The sequence below is a fragment of the Brachypodium distachyon genome, chromosome 4 (genome assembly GCF_000005505.3).
Source record: "Brachypodium distachyon strain Bd21 chromosome 4, Brachypodium_distachyon_v3.0, whole genome shotgun sequence".
Lineage (NCBI taxonomy): Eukaryota > Viridiplantae > Streptophyta > Magnoliopsida > Poales > Poaceae > Brachypodium > Brachypodium distachyon.
The window spans coordinates 48,000,585-48,027,543 of NC_016134.3; the positions used below are offsets into that span (position 1 = coordinate 48,000,585).

The 26,959-nt window shown below is 50.8% G+C and overlaps 8 protein-coding genes and 1 long non-coding RNA gene across 10 annotated transcripts; 4 read left to right on the forward strand and 5 right to left on the reverse strand.

Annotated features, from left to right (window-relative positions):
* The first annotated feature begins 24 nt into the window (after positions 1-24).
* Positions 25-2,200, forward strand: LOC100846450 (putative pentatricopeptide repeat-containing protein At3g08820). Its single transcript, XM_024454675.1, has one exon. It carries the CDS (start codon positions 25-27, stop codon positions 1,972-1,974), a length of 1,950 nt encoding a protein of 649 aa, XP_024310443.1. The 3' UTR covers positions 1,975-2,200.
* Positions 2,201-2,327: 127 nt separating this feature from the next.
* Positions 2,328-5,116, reverse strand: LOC100833445 (putative pentatricopeptide repeat-containing protein At1g77010, mitochondrial). Its single transcript, XM_003578991.4, has one exon. The coding sequence runs from the start codon at positions 4,939-4,941 to the stop codon at positions 2,845-2,847; it is 2,097 nt and encodes a 698-aa protein (XP_003579039.1). The 5' UTR covers positions 4,942-5,116; the 3' UTR covers positions 2,328-2,844.
* A 148-nt stretch (positions 5,117-5,264) lies between these two features.
* LOC104585217 (eukaryotic peptide chain release factor subunit 1-1) lies at positions 5,265-6,697 on the forward strand. Its single transcript, XM_010241258.1, has 2 exons — positions 5,265-5,488; positions 5,551-6,697. Exons 1-2 carry the CDS (start codon positions 5,265-5,267, stop codon positions 6,695-6,697), a joined length of 1,371 nt encoding a protein of 456 aa, XP_010239560.1.
* A 3,626-nt stretch (positions 6,698-10,323) lies between these two features.
* Positions 10,324-11,718, forward strand: LOC112272425 (putative protein FAR1-RELATED SEQUENCE 10). Its single transcript, XM_024463150.1, has 3 exons — positions 10,324-10,514; positions 10,597-10,884; positions 11,016-11,718. The coding sequence occupies exons 1-3, from the start codon at positions 10,425-10,427 to the stop codon at positions 11,385-11,387; spliced, it is 750 nt and encodes a 249-aa protein (XP_024318918.1). The 5' UTR covers positions 10,324-10,424; the 3' UTR covers positions 11,388-11,718.
* A 160-nt stretch (positions 11,719-11,878) lies between these two features.
* Positions 11,879-12,381, reverse strand: LOC112272426. Its single transcript, XR_002966190.1, has 2 exons — positions 12,235-12,381; positions 11,879-12,151 (listed from the first exon to the last, which is right to left on the reverse strand). It is a non-coding gene; the product is annotated as an uncharacterized LOC112272426 (long non-coding RNA).
* Positions 12,382-12,686: 305 nt separating this feature from the next.
* Positions 12,687-14,848, forward strand: LOC112272427. Of its 2 annotated transcripts, none has more exons than XM_024463151.1 (3): positions 12,687-13,017; positions 13,080-14,147; positions 14,234-14,848. In XM_024463151.1, exons 1-3 carry the CDS (start codon positions 12,946-12,948, stop codon positions 14,606-14,608), a joined length of 1,515 nt encoding a protein of 504 aa, XP_024318919.1. In that variant the 5' UTR covers positions 12,687-12,945; the 3' UTR covers positions 14,609-14,848. The 2 variants fall into 2 exon arrangements, with proteins under 2 accessions (XP_024318919.1, XP_024318920.1); XM_024463152.1 differs by having other exon boundaries at positions 12,687-12,988.
* Positions 14,849-16,837: 1,989 nt separating this feature from the next.
* On the reverse strand, positions 16,838-19,687 carry LOC100846753 (cation/H(+) antiporter 15). Its single transcript, XM_003577103.3, has one exon. The coding sequence runs from the start codon at positions 19,519-19,521 to the stop codon at positions 17,053-17,055; it is 2,469 nt and encodes an 822-aa protein (XP_003577151.3). The 5' UTR covers positions 19,522-19,687; the 3' UTR covers positions 16,838-17,052.
* Positions 19,688-19,839: 152 nt separating this feature from the next.
* LOC100820948 (probable protein phosphatase 2C 73) lies at positions 19,840-22,739 on the reverse strand. The gene is made up of 5 exons (XM_014901871.2): positions 22,371-22,739; positions 21,529-21,879; positions 21,176-21,293; positions 20,847-21,070; positions 19,840-20,420 (listed from the first exon to the last, which is right to left on the reverse strand). Exons 1-5 carry the CDS (start codon positions 22,551-22,553, stop codon positions 19,986-19,988), a joined length of 1,311 nt encoding a protein of 436 aa, XP_014757357.1. The 5' UTR covers positions 22,554-22,739; the 3' UTR covers positions 19,840-19,985.
* A 359-nt stretch (positions 22,740-23,098) lies between these two features.
* On the reverse strand, positions 23,099-26,891 carry LOC100821244 (F-box/LRR-repeat protein 3). The gene is made up of 7 exons (XM_014903339.2): positions 26,066-26,891; positions 25,299-25,427; positions 24,977-25,081; positions 24,504-24,897; positions 23,973-24,397; positions 23,634-23,885; positions 23,099-23,514 (listed from the first exon to the last, which is right to left on the reverse strand). Exons 1-7 carry the CDS (start codon positions 26,786-26,788, stop codon positions 23,455-23,457), a joined length of 2,088 nt encoding a protein of 695 aa, XP_014758825.2. The 5' UTR covers positions 26,789-26,891; the 3' UTR covers positions 23,099-23,454.
* Between the last annotated feature and the right edge of the window lie 68 nt (positions 26,892-26,959).

Below are 26,959 nucleotides of genomic sequence, written 5' to 3' on the forward strand. Positions count from 1 at the left end.
GTCTTGAGGCCCTCGTCATTTTTTATGTCGGCCGCCGCCGAGGAAATCCGCCGGCTCCTCATCGCCGGAGTGACCTCCGGGAACCGCCTCCCGCCGCTAGCCGTCAAGCTCCTCCACGGCCGGCTCCTCCGCCTAGACCTCCTCGCCGACCTCTCCCCTCTCCTCCTCCGCGCGCTCTCCTCCTCGGGCGTCCACCTCCACGCCCTCCGCCTGCACTCCCTCCACTCCAGCCCCTCCCAGTCCAACCTCACCCTGCCATTCGCGCTCAAGTCCGCCTCCCGCCTCCCGGACCCTCTCCCCGCCGGCGAGCAGCTCCACGCCGCCTCCGTCAAGCTTCCTTCCCACTCCAACCCGCACGTGCTCACCTCCCTCCTCGCCCTCTACGCCAGATGCGGCCTCCTGCGGCACGCGCGGGCCGTGTTCGACGAAATGCAATGCCCCAGCATGGTCTCCTGGAGCGTGCTCATCGCCGCGTACATGGACGCGGGGCGCGTCAGGGAGGCCGTCGCTGTCGCGAGGGATGCGTTCGCCGGCGGCATGCGTCCGGACAGCTTCACGGCCGTGCGGGTCCTGACGGCGTGCGCGCGGGTCACAGACCTTGGCACCGGGGAGGCGGTGTGGAGGGCGGCGGAGCGGGAGGGGATCGCGGGCAGCGTGTTCGTGGCGACCGCGGCGGTGGACTTGTATGTTAAGTGCGGCGAGATGGCCAAGGCGAGGGAGGTGTTCGACAAGATGCCGGAGAAGGATGCAGTGGCTTGGGGCGCTATGGTTGGGGGTTACGCTTCCAACGGGCATCCCCGGGAGGCTCTGGAGCTCTTCCTTGCGATGCAGGCTCAGCGAGTGATGCCGGATTGCTACACAGTGGCTGGGGCGCTCTCGGCGTGCACAAGGTTGGGTGCACTTGATCTGGGACGGCAGGCAGTCGGGATGGTGGACTGGGATGAGTTTCTCGACAACCCTGTTCTTGGGACTGCGCTGATTGATATGTACGCCAAGTGTGGGAGCACAGGCGAGGCGTGGGTCGTGTTCCAGCAGATGAGGAAGAGGGACATCGTCGTTTGGAACGCGATGGTCTTGGGGCTCGGCATGACTGGACATGGTAAGGTCGCGTTTGCCCTTGTCGGTCAGATGGAGAAGTCAGGCATGAGACTGAATGACAATACTTTCATCAGCCTTCTCTGCAGCTGCACTCATACTGGCCTTGTACAGGATGGACGGCGCTACTTCCATAACATGGCTCAGTTATACCGTATCACTCCTAGGATTGAGCATTACGGATGTATGGTCGACCTGTTTAGTCGCGCTGGGTTGCTCCAGGAAGCTCGTCAGCTCATCGATGACATGCCAATGCCGGCAAATGCTGTCGTGTGGGGTGCACTTCTTGGTGGCTGCAAGATTCACCGAGATGCAGAGCTTGCAGAACATGTCTTGAAGCAGCTCATCCTGCTAGAGCCCTGGAATTCAGGGAACTATGTCATGCTCTCCAACATATACTCTAACAGCGGGAGATGGGAGGATGCCGCAAAGCTTAGATTGGACATGAAGGCGAAAGGGGTCGAGAAGGTCCCTGCATATAGCTGGGTTGAGTTTGATGGTAAGGTCCACGAGTTCCGTGTTGGAAACAAGTCACATCCCCTCATGGATCAAATTTACAAAAAGCTCGATGAATTAGGCATGGAAATAAAAGCCATGGGTTACAGACCAACTACTGATGTGGTGATGTTCGACGTCGAAGACGAGGAGAAGGAGCACACTCTAGTTCATCACAGCGAGAAACTTGCCATTGCATTTTGCCTTCTCACCACCAGACCAGGGGAGGCCATCAGGGTCACCAAGAACCTCAGGGTTTGCACTGACTGTCACACTGTTATTAAACTTATATCGAGGATAACTCATCGGGAGATCATAGTGCGGGATAACAACCGATTTCATTGTTTCAGAGATGGCTGTTGCTCTTGCAATGACTACTGGTAGAAGTAGAAAATGATGTCTAGTTACAATTTTGAGCAGCATGGAGTCATCTCCGTTTGACTTGTAAACTAAAGTTAGCTAGATTTGTAGTTACACAAAAGTCTAGCAGATAGATACCTTTTTTTTTCACTAGCGTTTCTGCTGGAAGGAACCAGAAGGTGTTGGTTTGTTTGTTCTTACGTGTAACTATAATTCATTTCAGAAATTAAAATGTCTCCATGTTGATGAATTTTTTGTACCTCAGCGTTTGATTGATGGCTAAGAGTTTTGAGGCACAACTGATATATCACTGTTACTGTTAGACTCTATTCAGTTTCAGTCTTCTGCATTTTCTACAGTACATTTACTCGGCAAAATTATTGTCACGCTCCGTTGGATAACATAAGCCTACATGAGTGCCATGGAGTATTACTGATTTGCATTTTTGGCATTGACAGTTGTCTGATACTACAAAGAGGAGCCTCTCTCCACTCTATATCATCCATCCAGGATTGAACTAGCAACACAAAAATTCGAAAATAAATAAATGAATAATTCCCCACGAGTATCATGATCATCGCATCGCATCCCCTGCATTATCATCTTCTTCTTGAGCGAATAAAAGAACAGAAGCTCCTGGGCAATTTCAGACAAGGTGCAGCAGAAATGGTGGCATACAGCACATCTGTGCAGATCATAGCATAGGAGGAGAACTGAAGCATTCCTGCGAGTAGCACCTTCTTTATTTTTCTCGTGCGGCAATTTTTGTTTTTCCTTGTTCATCTGTTTAACAGAGATGTTTAATTTCTGGTGGAAAAAACAATTTCCCTGGGGCAAATGCAGAAACAAACTCCTGTGGTTTTGTCCACACAGCAACTGAATGATGCCTGATTTCTAGCTGTCGATCCAACTGTAACCAGGATTCTTTGCGATTTTCCTCTCGCGCATCGTGCCCCTCATTTCTGCTGACTTGGCCCAATCCCCTTGCGCAGCAAGCACGCTGGACAGCTGCACATACAGACTGGAATGCGGCGACGATCCTGACTGCTCCATCTCCTTCAGCCTCTTTGCCATTTTCTGCATCAGAGCTTCATTGCCCTGAGCTTTGCACCCACCGACAACCGTAGTCCAACTTACTGTATCGGCTGTAAAGGGCATGTTTTCTATGAACTCGAAGGCTTCATCCAGCCGACCTGCACGGACCAACAGGTCAGTCACACAGGCGTAATGTTCAGCTGATGGCTTTACATAGAAATCTTCCTGCATTTGCTTAAACCATGTCAGTCCTTCTTCCACGAGTCCTGAATGGCAGCACGCGGAAAGGACACCGACGAATGTCCGTTCGGTTGGTCTGATACCCCTGGCTCTCATCAGCTCCAAGAGTTCCAGCGCCTTATGTCCGTGACCATTGGAAGCATAACCAATCAGCATTGAGTTCCACAGGACTTCGTCGGACTTATCTATTCCGTCGAAGATCTTGCACCCATTGGCCAAGTTGCCGCATTTGCAGTACAGATCAATGAGCGAAGAGGCTACAACATGGTCAGACTGCAGGCCAAGAACAGTGGCAAGAGAAAAGATCTGCTCCCCAAAGCTTATAGAGCAAATGTTGCTTGATGCACTCAGAGCACTGGCTAAAGCAACCTTATCGAGTCGCACGCCGAGGTGATGCATCTCACAGAATAACTCCAAGGCATCAATAGCATGCCCGTTCTGGCTCAACCCAACAACCATCGAATTCCAGGAGATGACACTCTTGCTAGTGATCCTATGAAAAACTCTTTTGGCCTCTTCTATCCGCCCACAGTTTGAGTACACAGTGATCATTGAATTGAGCACAACGGTGTCATGGAACCTAAGCTCGCTGAAAGCTCGGCAGGCATCCTCCCAGAGGCTGCATTTTGAGTAGAAGTCAATGAGAGCGCTTGCTGCAATCATGTCACTGATGGCCCCGCTCTTCAGACCACACCCGTGCATCTGCTGCCCAGGCTTGAGCATGCCCGAAAAACCACAGACATTCAGAACGCTGGCATAAGTTGCAGAATCAGGCAACACGTCTGACCGCATCATCCTTGCAAAAAGAACAAACGCATCGTCTCCAAGGCAGGCAAACGCACAGCCACTGACAATAGAATTCCACAGAAGAATGTTGAGGTTCCCCTCCTCCCTGCCAAGTAGACGTAACGCCTCGTCTAGCTGCCCACGCGAAGCATAGCCATAGACCAGGGCAGAAACCGAGAACTCGTCAGCCTGCGCTAAACCATCGAAGGCACGGCGAGCAGAGTCCAAATCCCCACACTTGCAGTACATGTCAACCAACGCGCAGCTCAACACCGAGTCCAGCTCAGTCTTGGCAACCACCATCCGAGCATGCGCCTGCGTCCCGAAATCGTACCTCGTCCGGTCAGCACAAGCGCCAACAACCGTGGCAAGCACAAAGGGATCATTGCACGGCGAGGACGAGGAAGGTGCCGGCACGCTGCCGTTACCCGAACCGATCGCCCTGACCAAAGCAAACGCCTCGTCGACGCGCCCGCACCGGACGTACCTATGCAGCACCGTGTTGCACGCCACGGGGTCCTTGACGGGCATCTCGTGGAGCAGCGCCCGGGCCGTGTCCAGGTCGCCCGCAGAGGCCATCCCGGCGATCACCGTGTTCCAGGTGAAGGCGTTCCTCTCGGGCATGGACCGGAAGAGAGCCAGCGCGGCGCGGTGGTCCCGGGAGTTGAGGCAGGCGGTGAGGAGGGAGTTGTAGGAGAAGCAGTTCCTGGCGGGCATTTCGTCGAACAGGCGCGGGGCGTCGCGGCGGTGGAGCGGGGAGGAGGAGGAGGCGCAGCGGGCGTACATGAGGAGGAGCGCGTTGGTGGGAGCGAGCGAGGAGGGGACGTGGCCGGACTTGAGGAGCGCGCTGTGCAGCTGCCGGCCGGCCGCGGGGCCGCAGGAGCGGAGGAGCTGGATGCTGCCGCGGACGTCGGCGGCGGCCACAGCCATGACGCTCTCATCTCACGCGGGGCAAACAGATGCCGTTAGAGCGGAGCGGCGCAGGTGGCGGAGGAGCCTGTCGGGGCGGCGGCGCTATGCATGGAGCCTGTCGGGGCGGAGGAGCCTGTAGCATTTACCGTTGGCAGCGGGAGAGCTGCGATCGTTTTGCTGTAACACATACGGACTGCTGATGACCATCCGATTAGATTAGAATGGATGGTGGATCCAGCAAGTGTTTAGGGTTTAAGCGTAAGCCGTAACAGTAACAGGATCCCGAACCCGACTCCTCTTTCATCTCCCGTCATCCCATCGTCTCCTGCCGCCGCCGCCGCATGGACGAGTTAAGCCACCTCCCCGACATCGACGCCAAGGAGGGAGGACTCGACTTGGACGGCGAGGAGGGAGGACTCGACGTCGACGGGGAGGAGGAGGGAGGACTCGACCTTGTCGACGATGAGGAAAGAGGCGGCGTTGACGAGGGAAGAGGCGGCGTCGACGAGGGAGGAGGAGGCGGGTACCCGATCGTTCTCCTGAGCGACTTGTCCTACCTCGCTACGTTTGCTGAAGATGGTTGTGATGAAAAATATGCCCTTGGTCTTGATTCGCTGAAAATTACAGTGATGTTGCAAGGCTAAGCAGTGCAATGAAAGCAATTGGGGCTCATAAAGGAAATCTGATTACTCTGGTTCTACCCTCAAGCATCAAGATTAATGTTGTTTTGAACTCATTAGCACTTGAGTATGACTCTACCGTGGATGGTGACAAAAGGGCTGCCATCAGTGTAGTCCAAAACAAGCTGAAGCTCTATGGTGAAGTGCCACCAAATGGGTTAGTTCTGTACTGCGGGACTATCTCAGGCAAAGAGCAAGAGGTGTGCTGCGCAATTGAGCCACCTAGGGCGGTGAAATTTTGCATGTATCGCTATGGAAACAAGTTCCACACTGAGGTTTTGGATGAATTGGTACAGCGCAAGTATGGGTATGTGGTTGTTCATGCAAAAGGAGCTATTTTCGGTGTAGCAGTTGGGGATAACAGTAAGATACTTCAAACTCTCTCTGTTGACACACCAAGCAAGTATGGAAAGATGCTGTCATCAACTCGGTGTTTTCTGAAAATGCGAATGGAGACCCAGCATAGACTTGTGAACGATACCACAAAACTGGCAAGAGATATCTTCATCAATCCAGAGACAGATGTTCCAATGATTCATCACCTGATTGTAGTTGGATCGGCAGATCGGATGCCAGCACTCAAGTGTCTGATATCGGCCCTCAAGGAACCTGATTTGTTTGATCACCGGTTGGAACGCAAGATTGTTGGGGTAGTCGGTATCTGCAATCCACCGTGTGACCATGAACAGATGTTTCGCCTGGCTGTTCGCAGGACGTCCACATACCATGACGACTCGGAGCTTCAAGAAATGCTGCTGAACAGGTACATTAAGTACGTAAAAGATGACAAGTGTGTATGTGGTCTCCAAAAAAACACGTTGGCTGCTGCTCAACTCGGTCTAATGGATACACTTTATGTGTGGGAAGATCTAGTCTTAAATCAGGAGTCCAATCAAAGCAACTTTGCAGATGAGCCAGCAATCCTAGAAGTGAAGGAGAGGAGATCCGTAGTTGATTGGCTTCTGTCAAACTACGTGCAGTTTGGTTATTGCATTGAGATTGTGAAACCTGGTCCACCTGACGAGCCGGTGACGTCGACTGTCAACACCTTCTGCAAGGGACTTCACGGGATAGGAGGCATTCTACGTATGTAGTTGTAGTTATATTTGATCTGCGGAGTTATGATCAGGGTCACTTTTGTATGAATTTTATCATCATTTAGAGTTGATTTTGTCTCAAAACTGAATGCTATAAGTACAATATTTGATCAAATGAACAAATTTACACCATGTGTAATATTTTTGCAGATCAGTGCAATAACACATAAATTCTTCTTATTTTGGAGAAGAAATCAAGATCTTTAAGACAATATTACATCTTGAAAATACTACTAGGTCACGGGCTCGTCGAGCGCTTCCTAGTAGTCAGTATATATATATGTGTCAAACAGAGACACAGTTGGTGGGGAGCCTCTGTCAGCCAATCAAACCAGGTCAGGGCCGAGGAGCTACAGCAGAAAACCATGGTCCATGGTATATATCTCCCCCGTCGACGACTCGATGGACACTCTCCACTTGGATCATTTCAGAGCGTGAAAGGTCGCCGGTAAATATACTGGCCTGTAGCTATAGTTCCTCCACGCATCCACTGCACGTAGTTTGTGATAGGGCCATGGCTCCTCAGATTTGGGACATCAACTCTATCGAAGATTTCAAAGTGGCGGATGCGAATTTCGAAGAGCATGAAGGCGATGGAGTAGTGTTTCGCATCACTGGATGCGTACCGCTCGCCGACGCTCCTCTGCTTTGGCTAAGGCTGAAGGTGTCAAGGCAGAAGATCATGAAGTCCACGCAGTTGTCCATCGAAGGTTTGGATCTTCTCAAAGACCTGAAGGACAGAGCCGAGGAGTTGCTCGAGAGGGAGCAACAACTGCAGAAGTTGGCTGCGTGCAGGGGCAATCCGGAACACCCGAAGAATGCTGACATCCTACACCCTGGCCGCAGTCACACGGAAGCTTACTCACACAACAAGAGAGACCTCGAGCGTATCCAGGAGTGCATGGCGAAGATGGACATCGATGGTATGGCAGCTCTCCAAGAAAATGCTATGGGTACCTGCAGGAGGTATGAGCACCATCGTGCTATGGTGGAAGATGTTGACTGGTTAGCGAAAGAGAAGTGGCTCCCTTCTGTGCAACGGGAGTTGTATCATGTGCGTGAGTCGGACGAGGATTGCGAAGATGACTCGGAAGAGGAGGAGGAGGAGGAGGAAGGGCAGGGAGAGGAGGAGGAGGCTGAGTCGGAGGAAGGGGATGACGGGGATGAGGAGGAGGAAGAAGACGACGAGGATGAAGATGAAGATGAAGATGAAGAGGACGAGGAAGACGATGAAGAGGAGGAGGAAGAAGACGACGAGGATGAAGATGAAGATGAAGATGAAGAGAATGAGGAAGACGATGAAGATGATGAAGATGAAGATGAAAAGGACGAGGAAGATGATGAAGAGGAGGATGCATGATTAATTTGCTGCGTCTACGTGCCTATCTACCCGGCCGTCAGCCTATTTTTCTCTTATTTTTTCGATCTGCATGTGTTGTGTCTCTTCTCATTCTCTCCCTATGTTCATCGATCTCCAGCTGTAGCTGCAGCTGTTGCTCTGTGCTTAGGCTACGGGTAGATTGTATCATTTCAGAGTATTGGACGCAATATGCAAGCTGATGGATGCATTTTTTTTTAGTTAAAGTTATCCGTGGGCGCGTGCCAAACATTGTGTGAGTTAATAAGTCTTATATGTTTTGTTCGTTTGGCGAAAGGAACAAGCGCCTGTTAATTCAACAGCTAGTGCGATCTCGATCGTTCAAGTGTGCTATAAGTTAATTCAAGCCGTTTAGTTAATTTTCTACATTTCGTGTCTGCATGTCATCCGTCACATTGATTAGCAAAATCTAGTTATATATATATGCCCTTGTAGTCTCGATCGACCATATATATATATATATATATATATATATATATATATATATGTATGTATATATATACGTAGTACTATATGTACGTATACAAGAATATGCATGCATGTGTGCAATTAATGCAAACTGCAAGCTCAACTGCAAACAGACGAGACCACGCGCCTTAATTTGGCTTAATTATCTTCTCAAACTGCAAGCTCAATTCGATCGTCACACTAGCTAGCTCATTGTTGCAGCAGGCACACGTACAGTGGTCCTTTTTCTTTTCCTTTTTACCGTCGCCTGCCTGTACTGGCTAAGCGATCGTGTCGTTCACCATTGAATATGTATGGTGGTCAACTCAGAGCCATGCATGTGTGTGTACTGTATGCAGAAAAGAAGACGACAACTGTAGCTCGACGACACCTTACTCCTTAGGGTGAGCTGCTTTAGTCGATCGATCTTTCTGTACACTTTTGCGTATATGGACTACTGATGGGTCGTGAGTTCAAAGCGGAGGAACAAAATGCAGAAATCATATACTAGCAGTATCACGAATGCATTCAAGGTCAACATATCTGTGCCATGCATATATATGTAGTTCATTGCTGTTTTAATTATATATCCGTGCAAGGTCAACAGATCTATGCCCTGTACATGTTTGTGTTTATGCATGCGAATATCAAAGTTAATCAGACGGCGCGGCTGGCGTGCAAAAATTATTTCTAGCTCGGGCGACTTAATTAGCAATAGTAAAACAGCCAAAGTAGTAACGGCCGGCTTCTTGCAGCTGGTTCACAAAAGCACACTATAGCTAGCTTGTGCTCATCCCATCGTCGATCGTGATCTGAGTACGTGTCCTCTTACATCCTCCTGTCATGAGCACCCTACATATATATTTGGCTCAAATTTGACCTGACAGCAAAGAGATATGCATCCGTGCTCTGAGAGCAGCAGCTCATGATTTATTTTTCTTCTTCTTCCTCTCATTCAAACCTGGCCTGACAACAAGCAGGCGATCGAGATATCGATATGCTAGCGAAAGAGCAGCAGTCCATGCGTATCGTCGGATCAGGCGATCTGCTGGTACCCAAGCATCTTATCTTAATCTTTGGCGTGTTGCACAGCACAGTACTGGCCCGGCCGGCGCAGCATGCTTTGTCATCCAGGCACATGCAATCGACATGTATATATATAAAAAAAAACTCACCATAAACCACAAAATAAGAGCGGATGCAGCACTCTCAAGCCAAAGTCAACCAAGTACAAAGCACAGGGAGAATTTGATGCTGCCGCCTCTTTCACCTGCTGAATTAATTTCTCATGCCAAGTGCCCACAATTAGAAACAGAGCAGTTTACAAGTAACTGCCCACATTTAGATCCGCCCTCCGGCATGCCGACGAGGTTGCCGCCTGGACCGGCACACCTGCCGCATATTGAACGGGGTATGCCATCGAGGCGACAGGTCTCCAAATCAAAGCATCGGCTAAACATGAGAAATATTGCCGACGACAGATCTCATGGAGCAGCACACGGACAAATTTCAAGAAGACATCATCACACTAAAAAATCTCACGAAGAACAGATCACAAAAAGGAATATATCACAAATCTCATGAAGAACATATCACAACATCATCACACGGGAAAAAAAAATCAAGAACGCATCATTAAACTCAGAAAATTGGCGTTGTTGCCGCTGAGTTGTGGCTCCAGCTAACGGGCTGACTGCTGCCATGGATGGCATTGCGCTGAGGCGAGCCACCCCCTCGGTGGCCACCTCCACATCTCTTCCACGGCGGCCACCTCCATCCCTACGACTTCCACCAGCAGCAGCAGCAGGGGCGAGATTCAGATGCGGCTCGGAGCGCTGAGGCGAGCGGATTCTTGGGGAGGCTGGACCGGCGGTGCTTTAGGGAGGCGAGGGGGCGGCGATGCTTTCGGGAGAAGAGGACAGCTCGACAGGGAAGCTGCAGTTCGACAGGGACTCCGAGGAAAGCTTCCAGGAGAAGAGGACAGCTCTGGTAAGCATTCGAGCTAAAACATCTTTAAGATGTCGCTCGTTGGAGTTGTTATTTTCTGAACTAAGTAAATTTCGATATGCAGGCCGGGGTTGTGTTGAAGGCAAATGTGCCAATCGAAGTTCATGCAAGTAAGGTGTACACACGGACAATCTTCGAACAGTTTGGATTAGCACTTTATGAGTCTGGACAGTACTTGCTAGATGAATTGGAACCAGGCAAGCTGTACCTCGCCAGGCACACGAGGGCTGTTGCTAAAGAAAAATGGTGCAAGGTGGTGTTCCATGTTAGAGTGGACAGGTCGAGTGAGGAGTTCGATTGTGAGTGCGGATATTTTGAACATGCGGGGATGCTTTGCTGCCACACATTGAAGGTTGCTGCCTAAAATTGATACGCTTGTTCTGTTTTAAAAATCGGCAATTTTTATCGGCCACCCATGTACGGCATGTTATCTGAGAATTTTTGTATATGAACTGGAACTAAACTGGTTGGTGTTTCATGCAGGTGATGGTCCATTTGGGGTACGAAAGCATCCCAGACCGATATGTTCTGAAGAGGTGGACTAAAGATGCTAGGGACATACTACCACCTAATTTGGTCAGGTACCAAAAAGACAGGGGCGTGCCTAATTGCTCCAGCTATAGGCATTCGAGTCTTCAGCTCACTTGCCTAGAGGTTAATGCCCTAGGCGATGCAAATATGCAATGCTATGAGAAAGCCATGCGTGTAATGTTAAAATTGAAGAATGATTTATTGCCAATGAGTAAGGTGAAAGATGGCCTGGGCGTGGAGGTACGAGAGAAGGAGTTACATCAAGTAAAAATGGACGCGCCGGCATCGGACGAGCATGAAGTCCGAGGTGTTATTGTTTCATAGCCTCCTAAGAGAAGGAAAGCAGGCAGGCCTACAAACAAGCGCGACAAAGCACCATATGAAGAGGGAGTTAAGAGAACAAGGTTTTGTTCAATTTGCCGTTTGTCAGGTCACAAGAACACTACATGTCCGCAGCGCGGGGATATCCCTAGGGCTCCCAGGAAGCAGCCAAGGTGTTCAAACTGTGGCGTATCGGGGCACCGTAAGACCAACTGCTCGAATCCCAGGATTTTGTTCATGTAGTGAGGTGCTAATTTACTTCCTTCCTACTAATTCATATATTTTAGTGCGTCCCCAAAGCTCATCCAAGCCATATGTCCCATCTCATTGTGCATCAGAATTGGAGCTGCAAAAAAATACAATTATTGTTGATTTCTGAATGTGCACCATTGTCTTTGAATCTCTGAATATGTGCACGTTATTTAGATTCTCTGAATATATGCTCATTATTTCTGAATCTTTGAATATGTACATAGCTATGCAATATATGCACATTATTTCTGAATCATTGAATTTATACTGGCACACCACAGTACACATTCTATTACATCATCACAAAATAACTGCAGTTTGCTTCAGTACACACAGCTATGCCTATGCAAAACTCGAGTCAGACAGAAAAGAAGCTAACAATTTCAATTTTTTTGTCAATCGATCATAGCAGCTTCAGGCATCATCTCTGCTCTTGGCCAACATAACTTCATCTTCAAAGCCCACACCAAACCGTTGCTCTTGCCTCGTACTGGCTTGAGTTCTCCTTCGCGTACCTGAACAAATTTGGTAAAATGAGAAAACAAGATCACTGTGAACCTGAACCACGAATTGAACTAAATGACCACAAAAATCGAACCACGAACTGAGCCAAATCACCCTAAAAATTGAACCGTGAATTGAAATTTCTGAATGTATGCACATTATTTATGAATCTTTGAATCCATCTTTGCTCCAGCTATAGGCATTCGAGTAGAGAAGGGAGAAGAGAACGGCGTAGTCTGCATCTCGTTGTGAAGATGGACTGGTCCATGTACGATGCTAGCAACGGTCGGATGGTCCATGTCCCTGGCGTCCATGACTTGGGCCAACTGGTCCATGTACCACGCGAGTAACGGTCGGATGGCCCAGGTCCCTGCTGTCTATAACTTGGGCCAAATGCAGGCGCGACCCATTAATTGCATCTTGGTGGTGGGCCTAGCCTGCAGGATACAGCTTGCATACGAATAGGGCTGAATCTGAATACTAAAAAGAACCAGCCCATTGGGACGGGACGATGGGGGAAAGAAGGGTAAGTATAACCAGCTACATATAGCTCGGGAGACGTATGGAATCTTCGCCAACCGACCCAGTATAAACGCACGAAAGTAGATCGATCATTGGGGGACTCTACCGGGAGTCCTGGCTCCCATGTGCCAAAAATCTATGTCCCAGTTAGAGTCTCCCAAGGATCCCGGGTGCCACAAATTCTGGTCCTTTCAAAACAGGATAGATAGCTTGGGTTGCGTAGGTTTTCATTGAATAATTAGGGTAACTCTAGATCGATCTTGGCAAGAATTAAAATCGAGAGATGGATCGATCGATGACCAAGCTGGGATCATGCCTGGGAGCTGGTACGACGAAGCTTGATGACCTTCCAGAGGTAAATTAATTTGCGGTAACATGTACATGCATGAACTAGTGTTGCTTATTCTCTTGGCGCAGGACATTCTTTGCGTGGTGTTTTCACGGCTGCCCATGAGGGACGCAGCCCGTGCGGGCGCGTCGTGCTGTACCTTGCTGCGCGTGTGGAGGAGGCAGCCGGATCTGATATTCGACGAGGACACGTTGTTCCGCCGTGGCGGCACGGGCACAGACCTTGTCCGCTTGGTTGACGCGACCCTGCTGCGGCACCGCACCGACACGGCATTGCAGACTCTCACCGTCAGGTCGTCCTGCCTGCACGGAGACGCCGCCGCCTCCGTCCGTGGCTGGCTGCGGTTTGCCCTCGGTTCAACCGTCACCAGGCGCCTGACGCTCGACCTGTCTCTAGCCGCAGCAGCAAGTAGCAGGAACAGCTGCTGCCTCTACGATTTCCCGCCCCTCGGCGCGGCGGCTGCCACGGCGCTGGAGCACCTGCACTTGAGATCGGGATCATTGTTACTAAAGAAGCCGCCGCCGAAGCTCACCAACCTGGCCGCCGTCGTGCTTGACACCGTGCGCGTCACCAGCCAAGGCCTCGAGCGCTTCCTCTCGTCGTGCTACAAGCTAGAGAGCCTCGAGCTCAGGCGCTGCGACCAGATCGTTCACGTGAGGGTGCCCCCGGCGCCGAGGCGGCTAGATCTGCAGGTGCATAGGTGCCGGTCGGTGAGAAGCATCCGTCTGTCCGAATCCCATGTCACGTCGCTCGTCTTCACCGGCCAAAACAGGCGGAGGAGGCTGCTGGTTGTTGGGCAACAAGGGGCGCAGGACACGAGGCGGGCCACCTTTAACCTGCAGTACGGCAGGCCCTCCTTTCCCGACGAACCACCAGAAGCAGCAGCAGCAGCAGCATTAGACCGGCGATTGGATCCCACGAGCCTAGCGCACGCCATGCCACGCCTAGAGACCTTGTCCCTAAGCCTGTCCATACTCATCAGGCTCAAGCTGTCGCCAAACCAGAGGTTCCTTCATCTCAAGCATCTCAACCTTAGCAGGAGCATGGACGGCAACAAGAGATCAGATTTCCGCCGTTTCCGTTTCGTGGTCTACTTTCTGCGGGCAGCACCTGCACTGGAATCGCTCAAGCTGCATGTAAGCTAAGCTAATTTGCTTGTTGATTCCGTAGAAATTAATTCATCCATTCATTCTACTCAAGACTGACTGAAATTAAAATGCAGTTGCTTCGCACGGCACCGGCCTTGGATGCATCTCCTGGTAGCCTTCACCTCCCCACGGAGCAGCCGAGGAGCCCGCACCAGGGTCTCAAGGCCGTCCATATCACTGGTTTCAGCGCTGACCTCGCCTTGCTCCAGCTCGCGCTCTACATCCTGGAAAACGCGCGCGCCCTCGAGCGCCTGTCACTTGACCCCACACAGCAGGACGAGCGCGACTGGCCCGACATGATACACTCGTATCCGGGATGGTTTAGAAAGATGACGCTTGCTCAGGAGGCCATTGACATGCATATCGGCCCCGTCGTGGAATCCATGTCTGCCGCTGGCTCGCGGACGATACAGCTGCTAGGTCTGTTCCATCTCTGTGGCTCGGATTAGCGCGCTTGTCTGCCCTACATCTACTGCATGATGCTCTCTGCTAATTTTGTGTCAAAATTTTAAGGTTTCGTGTTAATTTGTTTGGTTGCTTGGCAAGATTTCTTTTGACTATCCAAAAAGGCTAGCTAGGAATTAATCCTTGATCAATGATGTGGCTCCTAGCCAGTGCGCTTGCTCTCTGTACCACTAGTCTACAACCAAGCAGTGTCCAGAAAACTGTGGGTAAGTAAATTGGGCGCTACGAGCAACTCCAAGAGATCCCCTAAATCTCTCCATCAAGATACCGTGTCAACCTGGTACTACAATACTTTGGATTGCGATACTCGATCGAGATTGGAAAGAAACGATTAATCAAATTACTACATCATCAATAATTCGGCCGTCAGACTTGTGCTGGACATACACCAATACTTTGATTTTAAAAAATGAATTCCTAAAGAGCAAGATCAGTAAACTTTCTTCAGTTATCATTTCAAAGATAACCAAGGCAGAGCTCCTTTAGGATCAATACAAGCAAAAGCAATCCAGCAAGGCAAATAGTAACATACGACAACAAGACAAACAAAACGGTGGCTGCAGTTAAAAGTTGGCATCCCACTAGGAAGAATCGTCATGGCAGTGCCACCCATGCCAACATGTATCCAACCACTCCGTCTTTCTCAGGTACCACATACACAGCCACATTAACACGGCATCCAAAAACTTCCTCCTGGTCAGGTACTACATACACAGCTCTGTTCTTTCTCAGGTAAACACACATCTACATTGAATTCCCAGACGAATCAGAAGAAAGCCAGTCATTGAATCACCGGAACTGCTCTGCTTCCATCATATTTCATGGCCACCCTGCTAAGAAAAGATCATGTAAGAATTACACGCCGGAATTAGAGCAAACGGGCATCAAAATTAAACTTGTCACATACATGGATATCTTCTGATTAGTCTGTAAGAATCAATGTCACAGCCACCTGAAAAGAACAAAACTATGTGCATGGGTGTCTTCAAGTGAAAATAAAACAAGTAAAACCTCATTCCATAAACATTGCATATGATCCAACCATGTAGAAAGAAAATGTAACCTGCAGACCGAGTGATGGATCAATAACAGCACCATATATAATTCTGGCATCCCAACTAGCAAGATTGGCAATCGTTGTAACTGCACAATCCACCTAAACAATTGAAAAGAAATTAGTCACTGTGGGTCCCAGAAAAAGGGTTTAGAACAGCAATACAGTGGGGACCACGACAATACATATTACAGTACAAATACTGTAACAGTCTGTCATACAGGGTCACTAAAAATATGAAAACTTGCCCTAGATCAGAAAAAGGGTTTAAGAAAGCAACCACAAAAACTAAACTAAACAATTAAGTCAGAATGATATGGTATCAAACCTCTGACATAGTTAAATCAGGGCCTCCAGTGATGTTCAATATTATACTCTTTGCTCTTTCAATTTCAATTTCCAAAACCGGTGACCCAACTGCCTTCAGAGTGGCCTCTTCGGATCTCGACTTTCCTGGAAATTTAAAGCAACATGATAAAATAAAGAACTTCAGTAGAAAGCTACAATAAATTTGGCTACATATATTCAGATGATTGATATTAGCATTACCATTTTATTATCAACTAAGAGAAACAAGAAGATTGAATATGCTTCGATGGTATGCAATAAGTTCTCTTCTAGTCGACAGTAACAAAATATGACACATATATATACTTCAACGAATGGAAGTAAATGATTAACCTTAATGAACCGAGTGCAAATGACAATTTAAAATGCAAGGAGGATGTTCAAAACTTTTATTTCAGCTGTAATACCTGTAGCACTTCCTCTACCCATAGAAGATAACCCTGTGTCTTGCAGAACTGAGTGGATGTCATCAAGTTTGACTTGAACAAACGCTGACGGCTGTAGAAGAGAACGAAAAATTATATCAAATGATGAAATAGGTTCTTTTCTCGTCGTTCATTTGGAATCTTAAAGCATAAATCATATCAAACGGCAATGGAATCAACTTGTCTCTAACTAAAATATTAGGCGGCTTAAATATAGCAAAACCGAAAACTAAACCCTGGTCCTGTTGATCAATGATGATAATTTGACATATATACAAAATAAACATACACACAGTTGGAGATTTCCTCATTGAGACACGTGCGTCGATCAACACGCACAATAGATACTACTGCTTTCTGCAACAAAAAAGAAGCAAAAACGACAATGATACTCAGTCAGCATATCACATTGATCTCTGAATTTGGTTACAACAAAAGTTAGTTTCACAACAACATGTTGCTATTTTTTTTAGGAAAACACACATGTTGCTATTGCTACTATCGTGCAACAAAATGAACATCTAGCTGCAACAAAAAACAAGGGAAAGAAAAAAACAGTACAACAGATTTGTTGCAATCAATGTCCAATCAGTAACTCTGCCTAATACTGGTCCTGTTGATCGGCATCGGCGGCGGCGGCGGCGGCCTGTTGCTGGATGACGAGGATGGAGACCTTGGACGCGAACTCCGCCGACGCGAGCATGTCGCCAAGCACGCCGAGCTCCGGGCACTCGCTCCACTCAGAGAGCCCGCTGGTGAGCGCGGAGCCCTCAACGTCCCTGTCCTCGCCTCGCCGTCCGACGATCAGAAGGTCGAATTTGTCGCTCATGGACCTCACCACCGACGCCGTGCCCTCGCCGTCCTCCACCGTCTTCTCCACGTACACCACCCTCTCGTTCTCCCTATACCTCTGCCAGAACTCCTGCAGCGCCTCCTCGTCCCTGGCTTCGTCTCTGCCCCCCATGCCCACCCAGTTCCTCAGCTTGAACCTCACCACCGTCAGCGACACGCCCCCGGCGGCGCCATTGCCGTCGGGCGGCATCCTGGCGGCGTACGCCAGCGCCTCCCGGTCGTCTGGCCCGCCGAGGAAGTAGAGCGCCACTCGCTGCAGCATGCTGCTGCTCCGTCCCCCAGTCATGGTGGCGCACGCCGCCGACCCGGACGCCAGTCCGTGGTCGACCAGGATGGCCACGGAGCACGGCGCGTGGTCGAGCACGCCCCTGTTGGCGGCGCGAATGGCGTTGTTGGCCGTGCTCCGGGCGCCGTCCGAGGACTTGTGGAACGGCAGCAGGATGAGGTTGGCCTTCCGGCCGTGCGCCAGCGAGCAGACGTCCTGGTGCATCGAGCTGAACGGCGACTGCGCCACGTAGGGGCTCACTGACACCGCCCCCGCCGCCGCCTGCTGCTCCAGGTGCCTGAACGCATTCACGATCCTGTCCGAGGAAGACGACGAAGCCGAAGCCGAGGAAGAAGACGACTTCTTATGGGGCTTTAAAACGGACGCGGCCCGGCCCACGAGCTCTGTCAGGTGTAGCACGATGAGCGACAGCGGGTAATCCCTGGACGCGCCGGAGGCGTCTAGGAGGTCGATGAGCGGCGCGGCGTGGTCCTCCGTGTACAGGCAGCAGAGCACCCGGAGCTCGGCGTTGGGCCGGAGCGCCTCCATGGTCCGCCGCTTGGCCCGCGCGAACCGGCCCGTGGGGTCGTACAGCAGCTTGATCAGCGGCGTGGCCACCGCCGTGATGAGCACCATGGACAGCGTCAGCGTCGAGTAGTGCTCCGCCGTCGCCTTCATCGTGTCCCCCCAGTTGTTGATCGCCGCCACCTCCACGATCCCCCGGATGTTCAGCATCAGCGCGAGTGCCGTGGCTTCCCCGATCGGCATGGCGAAGAAGAGCCCGGCGGCGACGCAGCCGACCATCTTCCCCGCCACGCACAATGCGACGAACAGCTCGAGCGCACACCATTTCTCAGACTCGGATTCGACGTGGAAGAGCCCCAGCTCGGAGAAGTCGGTCCGGTAGCCGGCGAGCGCCATGTAGACGGGGAGGAAGAGCGCGATGAAGAAGGAATCGAGCCGCTCCGTCATGGTGGCCCCGATCGGCATGCCGCCGGGGAGCGCCAGCCCCAGCATCATGGGGCCGATCATGTACTTGAACCCGATGACGTCGGTGACGAGCGCGGACAGGAGCGCCGCGATGACGACGACCACGAAGGAGCCCTCGGAGAGCATGTCCCCGGCGGGGGTGCGCTTGAAGGCGATGTAGCGGCCGGCGGGGCGGGCCACGAAGGCGACGAAGAGGACGAACGCGGCGAAGGAGGCGAGGATCTTGGCCGTGAAAGCCGGGGACGAGTTCGCCTCGGTCGCCAGGTACGCCGCCGCGAAGCAGGCGCGGAGGAACCAGGAGGTCACGTCGGTGATGAGCGACGCCGTGAGCGCGATCCGGCCGAGATCGGAGTTCAGCAGATCTAGCTCCGCCAGCGCGTCGGCGACGACGGGGAACGAGGACAACGAGAGGCGGACGGCGAGCTCAGTGATGAGGGATGACCCGCGGAGGTCGTCGGGGAGGGAGGGCTGGAGGACGTGGAAGACGGGGAGGGTGACGGCGAGGGGGACGACGGAGCCGGCGAGGCCGACGGCGACGGCGCGCGCCGAGGGGCGGCGGAGGAGGCTCATGTCGGTCTTGACCCCCATGGAGAAGAGGAAGAGGATGAGGGCGACGAGGGAGATGGATTCCAGGATGTAGGTGCCGCGCTCGGAGAAGAGGGAGCCGCGGAGGTTGGGGAAGCTGCGGCCGAGCACGGAGGGGCCGAGGAGGACGCCGACGAGCATGTGGGTGACGAAGCGGGACTGGCCGAGCCGGCGGAGGACTAGCCGGTGGGCGGCGGCGGAGAGGAGCAGGATCAGGGAGACCTGGACCAGGAGGAGCGGGAGCGCGAAGCGGAGCGGCTGGTCGCCCAGGAACATGCCCTGGGAGTTCACCAGGTTGTTGTCGTAGCAGGCCGCGGTGACCGGCTTCACCGTCGCCTCCGCCGGCGAGGACAGGTTCACCGCCGAGTCCACGTCCATCGTTGCTTGTTCCTTGGGCTCCTCCGGGTCCGAGCTAGCTACCAATGGCTGGCTGGAGGAAGAAGAAGAAGAAGGTCCTTTGGCTGCTTGTTGTTTGTTTGGAGCTTAGAGCGTGCATGCCATTGCCATGGAGCTTGGTCTATTGTTAGGCGTGTGGACGGGAGGGAGAGTAGAGCAACACATTTGAACTCTTCTTCTTCTCCTTCTCCCGCCTCAGTCAATTTTGATCAGATTTGCAACAATCGAATTTAAAAAAAAAAACATTCAGATTTGCCAGATCATATTTAGACTTTTGAGTGCAAACATGACATGACAATCGAATTAAGATCCCAAATGAGTGGATTGAATGGGATGTAGCAGTATCAATCAAAGTTCTAACACCCCTTTTTAAGGAGTTTTGCTGCCCATGCTGTAAAGCTTAAATCGCATACATGGATGGATGACTGGATCAGTCGGTCAATCAATCAGGCGATCTTGGATGATGATTCTTGGCCGACGTCGTCTTCTTGGTCCAGCGACACCGACCGCCTGCGCCAGCTCAGCACGGCGCCGATCCTCGGCAGCCGGACCACCGAGTTCACCCGAGCCACGCCCTCCAGCGCCCGCCACACCGCCGGCCCCTCCTCCGCCTCGCCACCGCCCATAGCCTTCCGGAAGCTCCCCGTGAAGGACAGTGTGGAGGCGTTAGGCGGCTTGATGATCGTGTTGCTGTTGTCGTCCGACGAAACGATGGGCTTCAGGAAGAGGCAGACGGCGGCGCAGTCATCGACCATCGACGTAGGGAACTTGCGCCGCCACGCTCGGACCGCCTTATCCACGAGCTGCTTGGCTGCCTTGGACCGGTCGGCAGCCGACGAGACGATCTTCACCACCTCCTTGTTGGATAGCACGTCCCATATCTGCAACACATTGTGTGATTTAGAGAAGAAGAGACAAAGACATTGTCTGCTTCAGTTAACAGTTGCTTGACCTTTTCAGGTCTAATCATGAAGGATTTGAGCTATTTTTTATCTTTATTTCATCTGGAATAGTACCAGAAACTGTTCTTGTTAGTTAAAAGAAGATGATGGATGGATGACCTGGAATGGAAAATGGAATTTAGCATTCATGGTGAGAACCAGTTTGATGGTCAGTCTGCTTCAGTTAACAGTAGCTTAAACTTCGTCACTGTAATCATCATGATATTGAGGTATGTTCTATTAATTTCGTTTGGAACTTAAGTGTTATTGCTAAATGAAATGATGGATGAAATGAAGTGGAAATTAGAGCAAACAGAGCCTGACATCCATCATTTATGGAACAAAAGATCAATTTTCTCATCTTACCCCATCAGTGGCAAGCACCAAGAAGTCATCCTTTTCAGTCAGCTTCCTGTGATACACTTCTGGTGTGCAGATGAGGCCATGGTTCTTGAGGCAGAAATCTCCGAAGGCCCTCGCCATGGCGAGGCCTGGAGCGTCCTGGTCCGGCAACCACAGCCTAGGCACGTCGGGCTCGTCCTCCATGGCGAAGACTCTCCCCTTGCAACTCATGATCCGCTCAGCTTCACCTATGACAAAGTTCATAACATATATTGCAAAGTGCAGTTGACAAGTGTGTACATGCATGTCAGATCAGAATTCAGAAATATGAGATGAGAAATTCAGGGGATCACCTGGAAGATCTGGTTTCAAGTCGGTGGTCAGTTGCACCGGAATCGGACGGTCCTTGCTGTCACGAGCGCAGAGAACAGCACGCGAATCACCCAAATTGGCAATGATCAAGTGATCACCCTATACATGCACAGGAAGATCAATCAGCAAACATTATAAGCCGAGAGTTTCAGAGTTCTGCATTTAGCTATAGTGCAATTAACGTTATGTTCGTAGCATCAAAATCCATGACTGAAACGAACATATCAAAATTCAGCAAGTTCAGTTCCTAGTTCCTACACTTGAGTAAGTTGGCAAGACATGTTGGCAATGCAGCCAGTTGCCAGAACTGCAGCACCAGTAGAAGCAGCATTACCTGCCTAACAACGCTGACAGCAGTTGTGCCACTGCAAATGCAGTCAATCCCAGAATGCTGGCTCAGCTCCTCGTCGACGTCCTCGAATGCCTTCACAATCGCGCTCCTCCACGACGACAGCAGCCGGTTCTCGTCGCTCGTGTCGCTGAATGAGGTGCTATCCGACTTGTCGAACGAATCCAAGTCTGCGTCGCTGGAGGGTGCATCTTCTTCAGTCTTCGGTGGCAGTGCCAAAGAGGAGGACAGCTTCGCCGGAAGGGCGTCGCGGACGTAGCGGGCGACATCCCGTCCAAGGGGCCCGTGACCGTCGAACACCCCGCAGAAGATCTGGCCCTTGCGGCCCGCAAAGTCCTGATCATCTTCACACATCAAGATTTTATCTTACATCTCAAGCAAATTATGCACACATTACACTAGATTACATACAAGGGTGTAAGAAGATCAATTGTAGTACTACATGAGCTGTATAGGAGCAAATCTAGCCAGGCCAGGCCATGCTGAATTACTGATGTTTGCCACAAATTTATGGTGCTGTTGAGTACACTACTAGTGAGCAATATAAAGACATTGGAGATGCTAATCTAGTACTGTAGTAGCAGTACAAATATTTGTGAGCAATGAAGGCAAATATAGTACAGATCGGCGGTGCATATGGTTTCAGAAAATTCAGGTGCTACATTCCATTTCCATCCAAGCTGCAAAGATGTTTTCAGTTTGAGCAAAAAAATAATGCAGAGATGGGATCTATAGCTACTACTCTAGAGTCTCCAGTGAGAAATTCGCCATAGGCAGGCAGAAGCAAGCAATGGAAGGGAAGAAGAAGAAGTTTGGCTGAGCTTTACCGGGCAGGCGGCCATGGCGTCCTGGTTGACGCCCTTCCAGCCCTGCTTGGTGTGCATGGAGACCCCGGCGAACTGCGGCTCCTGCAGGAGGAAGTCGTCGTGCTTCCATGGGAACCACCCCTCCGCCGCCTCCAGCTCCTCCCTTCTTCCTCCTCCTGCCCTGCTACTGCAGCAGATCCCCATTGCCGCCGCCGCTTCAGCTAGCTAGGTAGCTTCTGTTCCAGGGGTTTGGATTTGGATGGATGGGATGGATGGATGGGCATCTCGGGGTTTAATGCGCGCGTGATGGAGGGAGGTTGGTTCCTGCATGCATCGATCAATCAATGGCCGGGTGTTTTGTTTATCTCGCCATTTATAGCGTTGGACGGTCGCCATTAATGGCGAGAGAGGACATGGAATCGGGTCGAGGTAGATATGGAAGACGCCGCTAATGGTGGTGATGCGCATTCATTGCTCAGCGGCTGCCGTTGGCGCCAACCACAACCACAACGTGATCCCCATCCCCACGCTCCCGCTAATGGAGTGAACACCTTGGATCATGCACTCTTCCATGGATTTCTGAGCTCCAGCAACACGTCTGTCAACAACTCGTTAGAAAAGCAACTTGTTTTTTTGTTTTCGGCTTCTTGCTGTGCTTCACATTTCAGCTCAGGAAAACACAGCATCACTGGCTGACCAAACAATTCATCTCACCATTCCATACTGCACAGAGATCTGTAAGCATGGAATTTCCCAAGTGAACTAGTAATCAAACTGTGCATGCACCATTCATACCGATCACAATAGGTTTCTGTACAAAGTGGGACCCCAGTAATCTCTCTTCCATTCATCTCTCTGCTATACACTCCAGTAAACTATACAGCACAACAGAAGAACCTCCCATTCTACCGAAAAATTAAGAGAATGCACATACAAAAACTGAATGCAACATTGTTCTAGCAAAGTATTGTATCGGCACACTCTGCTCGTGCCAGCAGTGCCGGTTGAGATGCACCATTTTTCTAGACCATTGTTGTAGCAGGGGATGACAACCAAGAGGCACCAACAGCTGATCGTGACTAGCAGGGACGTCGCAAGCATTGCCTCATCGTACCAGCACGTCTTGAGACTGCTGTTTCCATATGTCGCACCGTTCTTGCTCGACCTGCAGAGACCACGCCTACCATTAGACACTCTGTTTGTTGCAGCAGCAGTTGAGTTGATGTAGAAATACAGCATAGAAGACAGATGAGAAGAGTTTACGGAACTGCAAGATTGGAATACCTGGAATGGTTTATCGATCCACTGGAAAACACAGCCACGAGCCTCGACAACTTTGACCATATGGGGAGGCATCATGGACCTGAACGCAGCATGAAGCTTCACCTTTGTCAAACCACCAGAGACCATAAGAGCAGCCATCAAGCCATTGGGTGTGACACCCGCCAGGTGTACGATGGTCATGTTCTGCAGCCCACAGATGCTGGAGAGGGACAGGAGTCCAATGTCGGTGACCGAACAATATGACAAATTTATCTGTGATGAGACAGAGATGTCAAGTAAGACAATGGAACATGATATTGCTAGATAACATTTGCGAAAACAACAGAAAATGATTAATACCTGACGGAGGCTATGAGAGAACTGGGAAAGGAAAAGCATCCCCACATCATTGATCGCAAAGCATTTCTTGATATCAAGCTTGGACAGTAACCTGCATCCAGTAGCTATTTCTGCGAGCCCAGAGAATGAAACACTGGGACAACCACGGATCTCCAGTGTGTTCAGCTTTGCGCATTTTGAGAGCGACACCAGCGAAAGGTCTGTTATTTCTGTGCAGTAGGACAGGTTGATAGACTCTAGCATTGGACAGCCTTGAGCAATTTGAGTAACCCCCTCATCACCAATGCCGTCAGACCTGTAGAGATCAATATCTCGAAGCTCCGAGCAAGACTTCCCAATGTGGATAAGGCCTTCATCACTTATCCTCATGCATATGCCAATTTTCAAACTTGTAAGTTTGCTGCATCTTGAGAGAGCTTTCAATCCTGCACAAGGATGATTCATAACAGTTAATAATGTGCCCTTGTTGCGAGACATAGTTAACTGTGTCCATTTAGCAAAGAATAATTACATAGACAGTTCAGTACAAACCTTCATCGTCCAAATCACTGTCAGTAATATCCAGCTCTTCCAAATGGCAACAGCGCTTCCCAATCAATCGGAGCCCTTCACTAGAAACATGGGTACAAGACTCCATCCTCAGAGAGATGAGGCAAGGGCATGAGCTAGTGATGGCAGATAATGAAACATCAGTTATATTGCGATTGCAAGTAATGTCCAGCTTCAGCAAATTCTTCAGTCTCGACACAACGAAAGAAAGGTCAGTATCTGTCACTCCAGAGCACTTGCTCAGGCTGAGCTCCCTTAAAGAAAGACAAGAAAATCCAATTGATTTTAGCCCATCGGCCAAGAATTTGCAGCCATCCAATTTCAGGGTCTGCAATTTAGGAATCGTTTGGAAGCATCTTCCCATAGAAGGAGTAACCTGTCAAAAACAAGAATGTCAAACAAACTGGAAAAGCTCAAAGTATGACCAGGTAATGCTACTATGGTTTGCTACTTACATTGCAGCAGTATGACAGATTCAGCTCCAACAGATTTGGCATTGCCTTCACTACTGATGAAACTCCGACATCAGTGACATTCTGGCAGTTTGACATATCAAGAACCTGCAAGAGTAGAGATGTTATCACACATGCTTTAATCCAATTACACACAAAGTTCATCAGCCTGATAGTATTACAAATATGGTAGTATCCTTACAACATTAACAAAGTAAACCTACACAAAAGTCCATCAACCTAAAAGTGACATTGATACATTGAAATGAAGGTGACATGACACAGCAGTCGCAGGCGAAACAAAATGAGCTAGTTCGATGAGTACCTGTAGTGATTTGGTGCATTCTTTCTCAAGACTAGCAAGGGCATCATCATCAATTCCAACACATCCCACCAGTGACAACACCTCAAGACTGGGTAGCTTCATGATGGCTGGCAAGCAGTCTTTTGAGATCTGCAACGCAAGGCAAGTTTCTATCAGTCAGCAACAAAATTATTATGTTTCCCCGTTTTGTACCTCGACAGAACGTTGATACAATTAACCAATAAAATGCTGAAAGGAGGAGGGAAGATGTAGTTATCATCTTGAAAAGGTGGGGTAAAGATCCATGTGCCATGCACAGTCAGTGAAGATAGATTAAAGTATGTGCATATACCAAGAAGCATTTCTACTTCAATAGTTCAATTCCCTGAGCATTTCTTGCAAAAAGAGAATATAAACAGATCTGCCAAAAACATCACATTTGCAGGCTGTGTTTGCCATATCTTCCATTTAAGGTCAAAAGAGGGGGATTCATACGAGGAACTCGCGAAGAGATCAAGAACAGCCCACAAAAATCTCATTTCTTACGGGAAAATTCACGTCTGAAACAAGAATTAACCGTTTTTCTACGGGTAAAAGTATTCCATAGATTAAGAAACGAGCACATCTAACAGAGGAGAAAACAAGAAACGCATGAACAGGGATCGAAAAACAGAATCCTTTCCAACCAAGAAATGGAATGGAATTGGAACGAAACGAAGCGAAACGAAACGAAACGAAACGAAACGGAGGGGATCAAGAAGAAGATACGTGGGTGGGCTAAGGCTCACCAAGGTGTAGGATAGATGCAGGGCGGTGAGTTTCTTGCACTTGAGGGCGAGTAGCTGGACCCCCATGTCCGTGATCCCGAGGCACCAGTTGAGGGAGAGGTCCCGGAGGCCGGGGCAGCCGACGGCGACGCAGCCGAGCCCCATGTCGGTGACCGGCTTGCACCGCGCGAGGGAGAGCCTGGCGAGCCCGCGCGCGCGCGCCACCTCGGCGGCCGCGGCGTCCCCGAGGCCGACGCCATTGGAGAGGTCGAGGTTGGAGAGCGCCGGGCAGGCGTCGACGAGGGCGCGCAGGCCCCGCGCGCCGAAGCCCCTGGAGCGGGAGAGGTCGACGGCGCGGAGGGAGGGGGTGGAGGAGGGGGACAGGGCGGCGAGGGCGGCGTCGGGGACCCGCGGGCAGAGCGTGAGGTCGAGGCGGGATGCGGACGGGTAGCGGGAGAGGGCGGAGCGGAGGTGGAGGGCCCCGGCGCGGTGGGGGTACGGGCGCAGCACGCGGCGGTGGCGCGACTCCGCGGCGCGGCAGGCGCGGGAGGCGAGCGCGAAGGCCTTGAGCGCCCACGGGTCGGCCGCCGCCACCTTGTCCAGCACCAGGAAGAGGAGCTCGTCCGCCAGCTCGTCGATCGGCGCCGCCGCCGAAGAAGAAGCCGACCCCGCCGCGGAAACAGCAGCAGCAGCGTCGCGTCGGCGCTTGGGAGGAAGAAGGCAGGCGTGGGCCGCCATGGCCATCTTCGGGGAGTAGGTTCCTTGGGATGCAGCAGGGAGAGAGACTAGAGAGGACGGAGGAGGAATGGCTGTCCGCTGGCTACGGATACGCAACCATCAACAAAGCCAAGAGAAGGAGGAGAAGAAGAAGAAAGAGAAGAAGGCGAAATGACGAGGCTACCCCTGCCGCTTCCC

Coding starts and splice junctions, on each gene's coding strand:
- LOC100846450 (XM_024454675.1), top strand. CDS start 25: ATGTCGGCCGCCGCCGAGGAAATCCGCCGGCTCCTCATCGCCGGAGTG.
- LOC100833445 (XM_003578991.4), bottom strand. CDS start 4,941: ATGGCTGTGGCCGCCGCCGACGTCCGCGGCAGCATCCAGCTCCTCCGC.
- LOC104585217 (XM_010241258.1), top strand. CDS start 5,265: ATGGACGAGTTAAGCCACCTCCCCGACATCGACGCCAAGGAGGGAGGA. Junction 5,489..5,550: donor GACTTGTCCTACCTCGCTAC/GTTTGCTGAAGA, acceptor TGAAAATTACAG/TGATGTTGCAAGGCTAAGCA.
- LOC112272425 (XM_024463150.1), top strand. CDS start 10,425: ATGCTTTCGGGAGAAGAGGACAGCTCGACAGGGAAGCTGCAGTTCGAC. Junction 10,515..10,596: donor AGGAGAAGAGGACAGCTCTG/GTAAGCATTCGA, acceptor TTCGATATGCAG/GCCGGGGTTGTGTTGAAGGC. Junction 10,885..11,015: donor TTTGCTGCCACACATTGAAG/GTTGCTGCCTAA, acceptor TGTTTCATGCAG/GTGATGGTCCATTTGGGGTA.
- LOC112272427 (XM_024463151.1), top strand. CDS start 12,946: ATGGATCGATCGATGACCAAGCTGGGATCATGCCTGGGAGCTGGTACG. Junction 13,018..13,079: donor AGCTTGATGACCTTCCAGAG/GTAAATTAATTT, acceptor CTCTTGGCGCAG/GACATTCTTTGCGTGGTGTT. Junction 14,148..14,233: donor TGGAATCGCTCAAGCTGCAT/GTAAGCTAAGCT, acceptor ATTAAAATGCAG/TTGCTTCGCACGGCACCGGC.
- LOC100846753 (XM_003577103.3), bottom strand. CDS start 19,521: ATGGACGTGGACTCGGCGGTGAACCTGTCCTCGCCGGCGGAGGCGACG.
- LOC100820948 (XM_014901871.2), bottom strand. CDS start 22,553: ATGGGGATCTGCTGCAGTAGCAGGGCAGGAGGAGGAAGAAGGGAGGAG. Junction 21,880..22,370: donor ACGCCATGGCCGCCTGCCCG/GTAAAGCTCAGC, acceptor GAAGATGATCAG/GACTTTGCGGGCCGCAAGGG. Junction 21,071..21,175: donor CTTGAAACCAGATCTTCCAG/GTGATCCCCTGA, acceptor ACTTTGTCATAG/GTGAAGCTGAGCGGATCATG.
- LOC100821244 (XM_014903339.2), bottom strand. CDS start 26,788: ATGGCCATGGCGGCCCACGCCTGCCTTCTTCCTCCCAAGCGCCGACGC. Junction 25,428..26,065: donor TGCATCTATCCTACACCTTG/GTGAGCCTTAGC, acceptor CTTGCGTTGCAG/ATCTCAAAAGACTGCTTGCC. Junction 24,898..24,976: donor ATCTGTCATACTGCTGCAAT/GTAAGTAGCAAA, acceptor TGTTTTTGACAG/GTTACTCCTTCTATGGGAAG.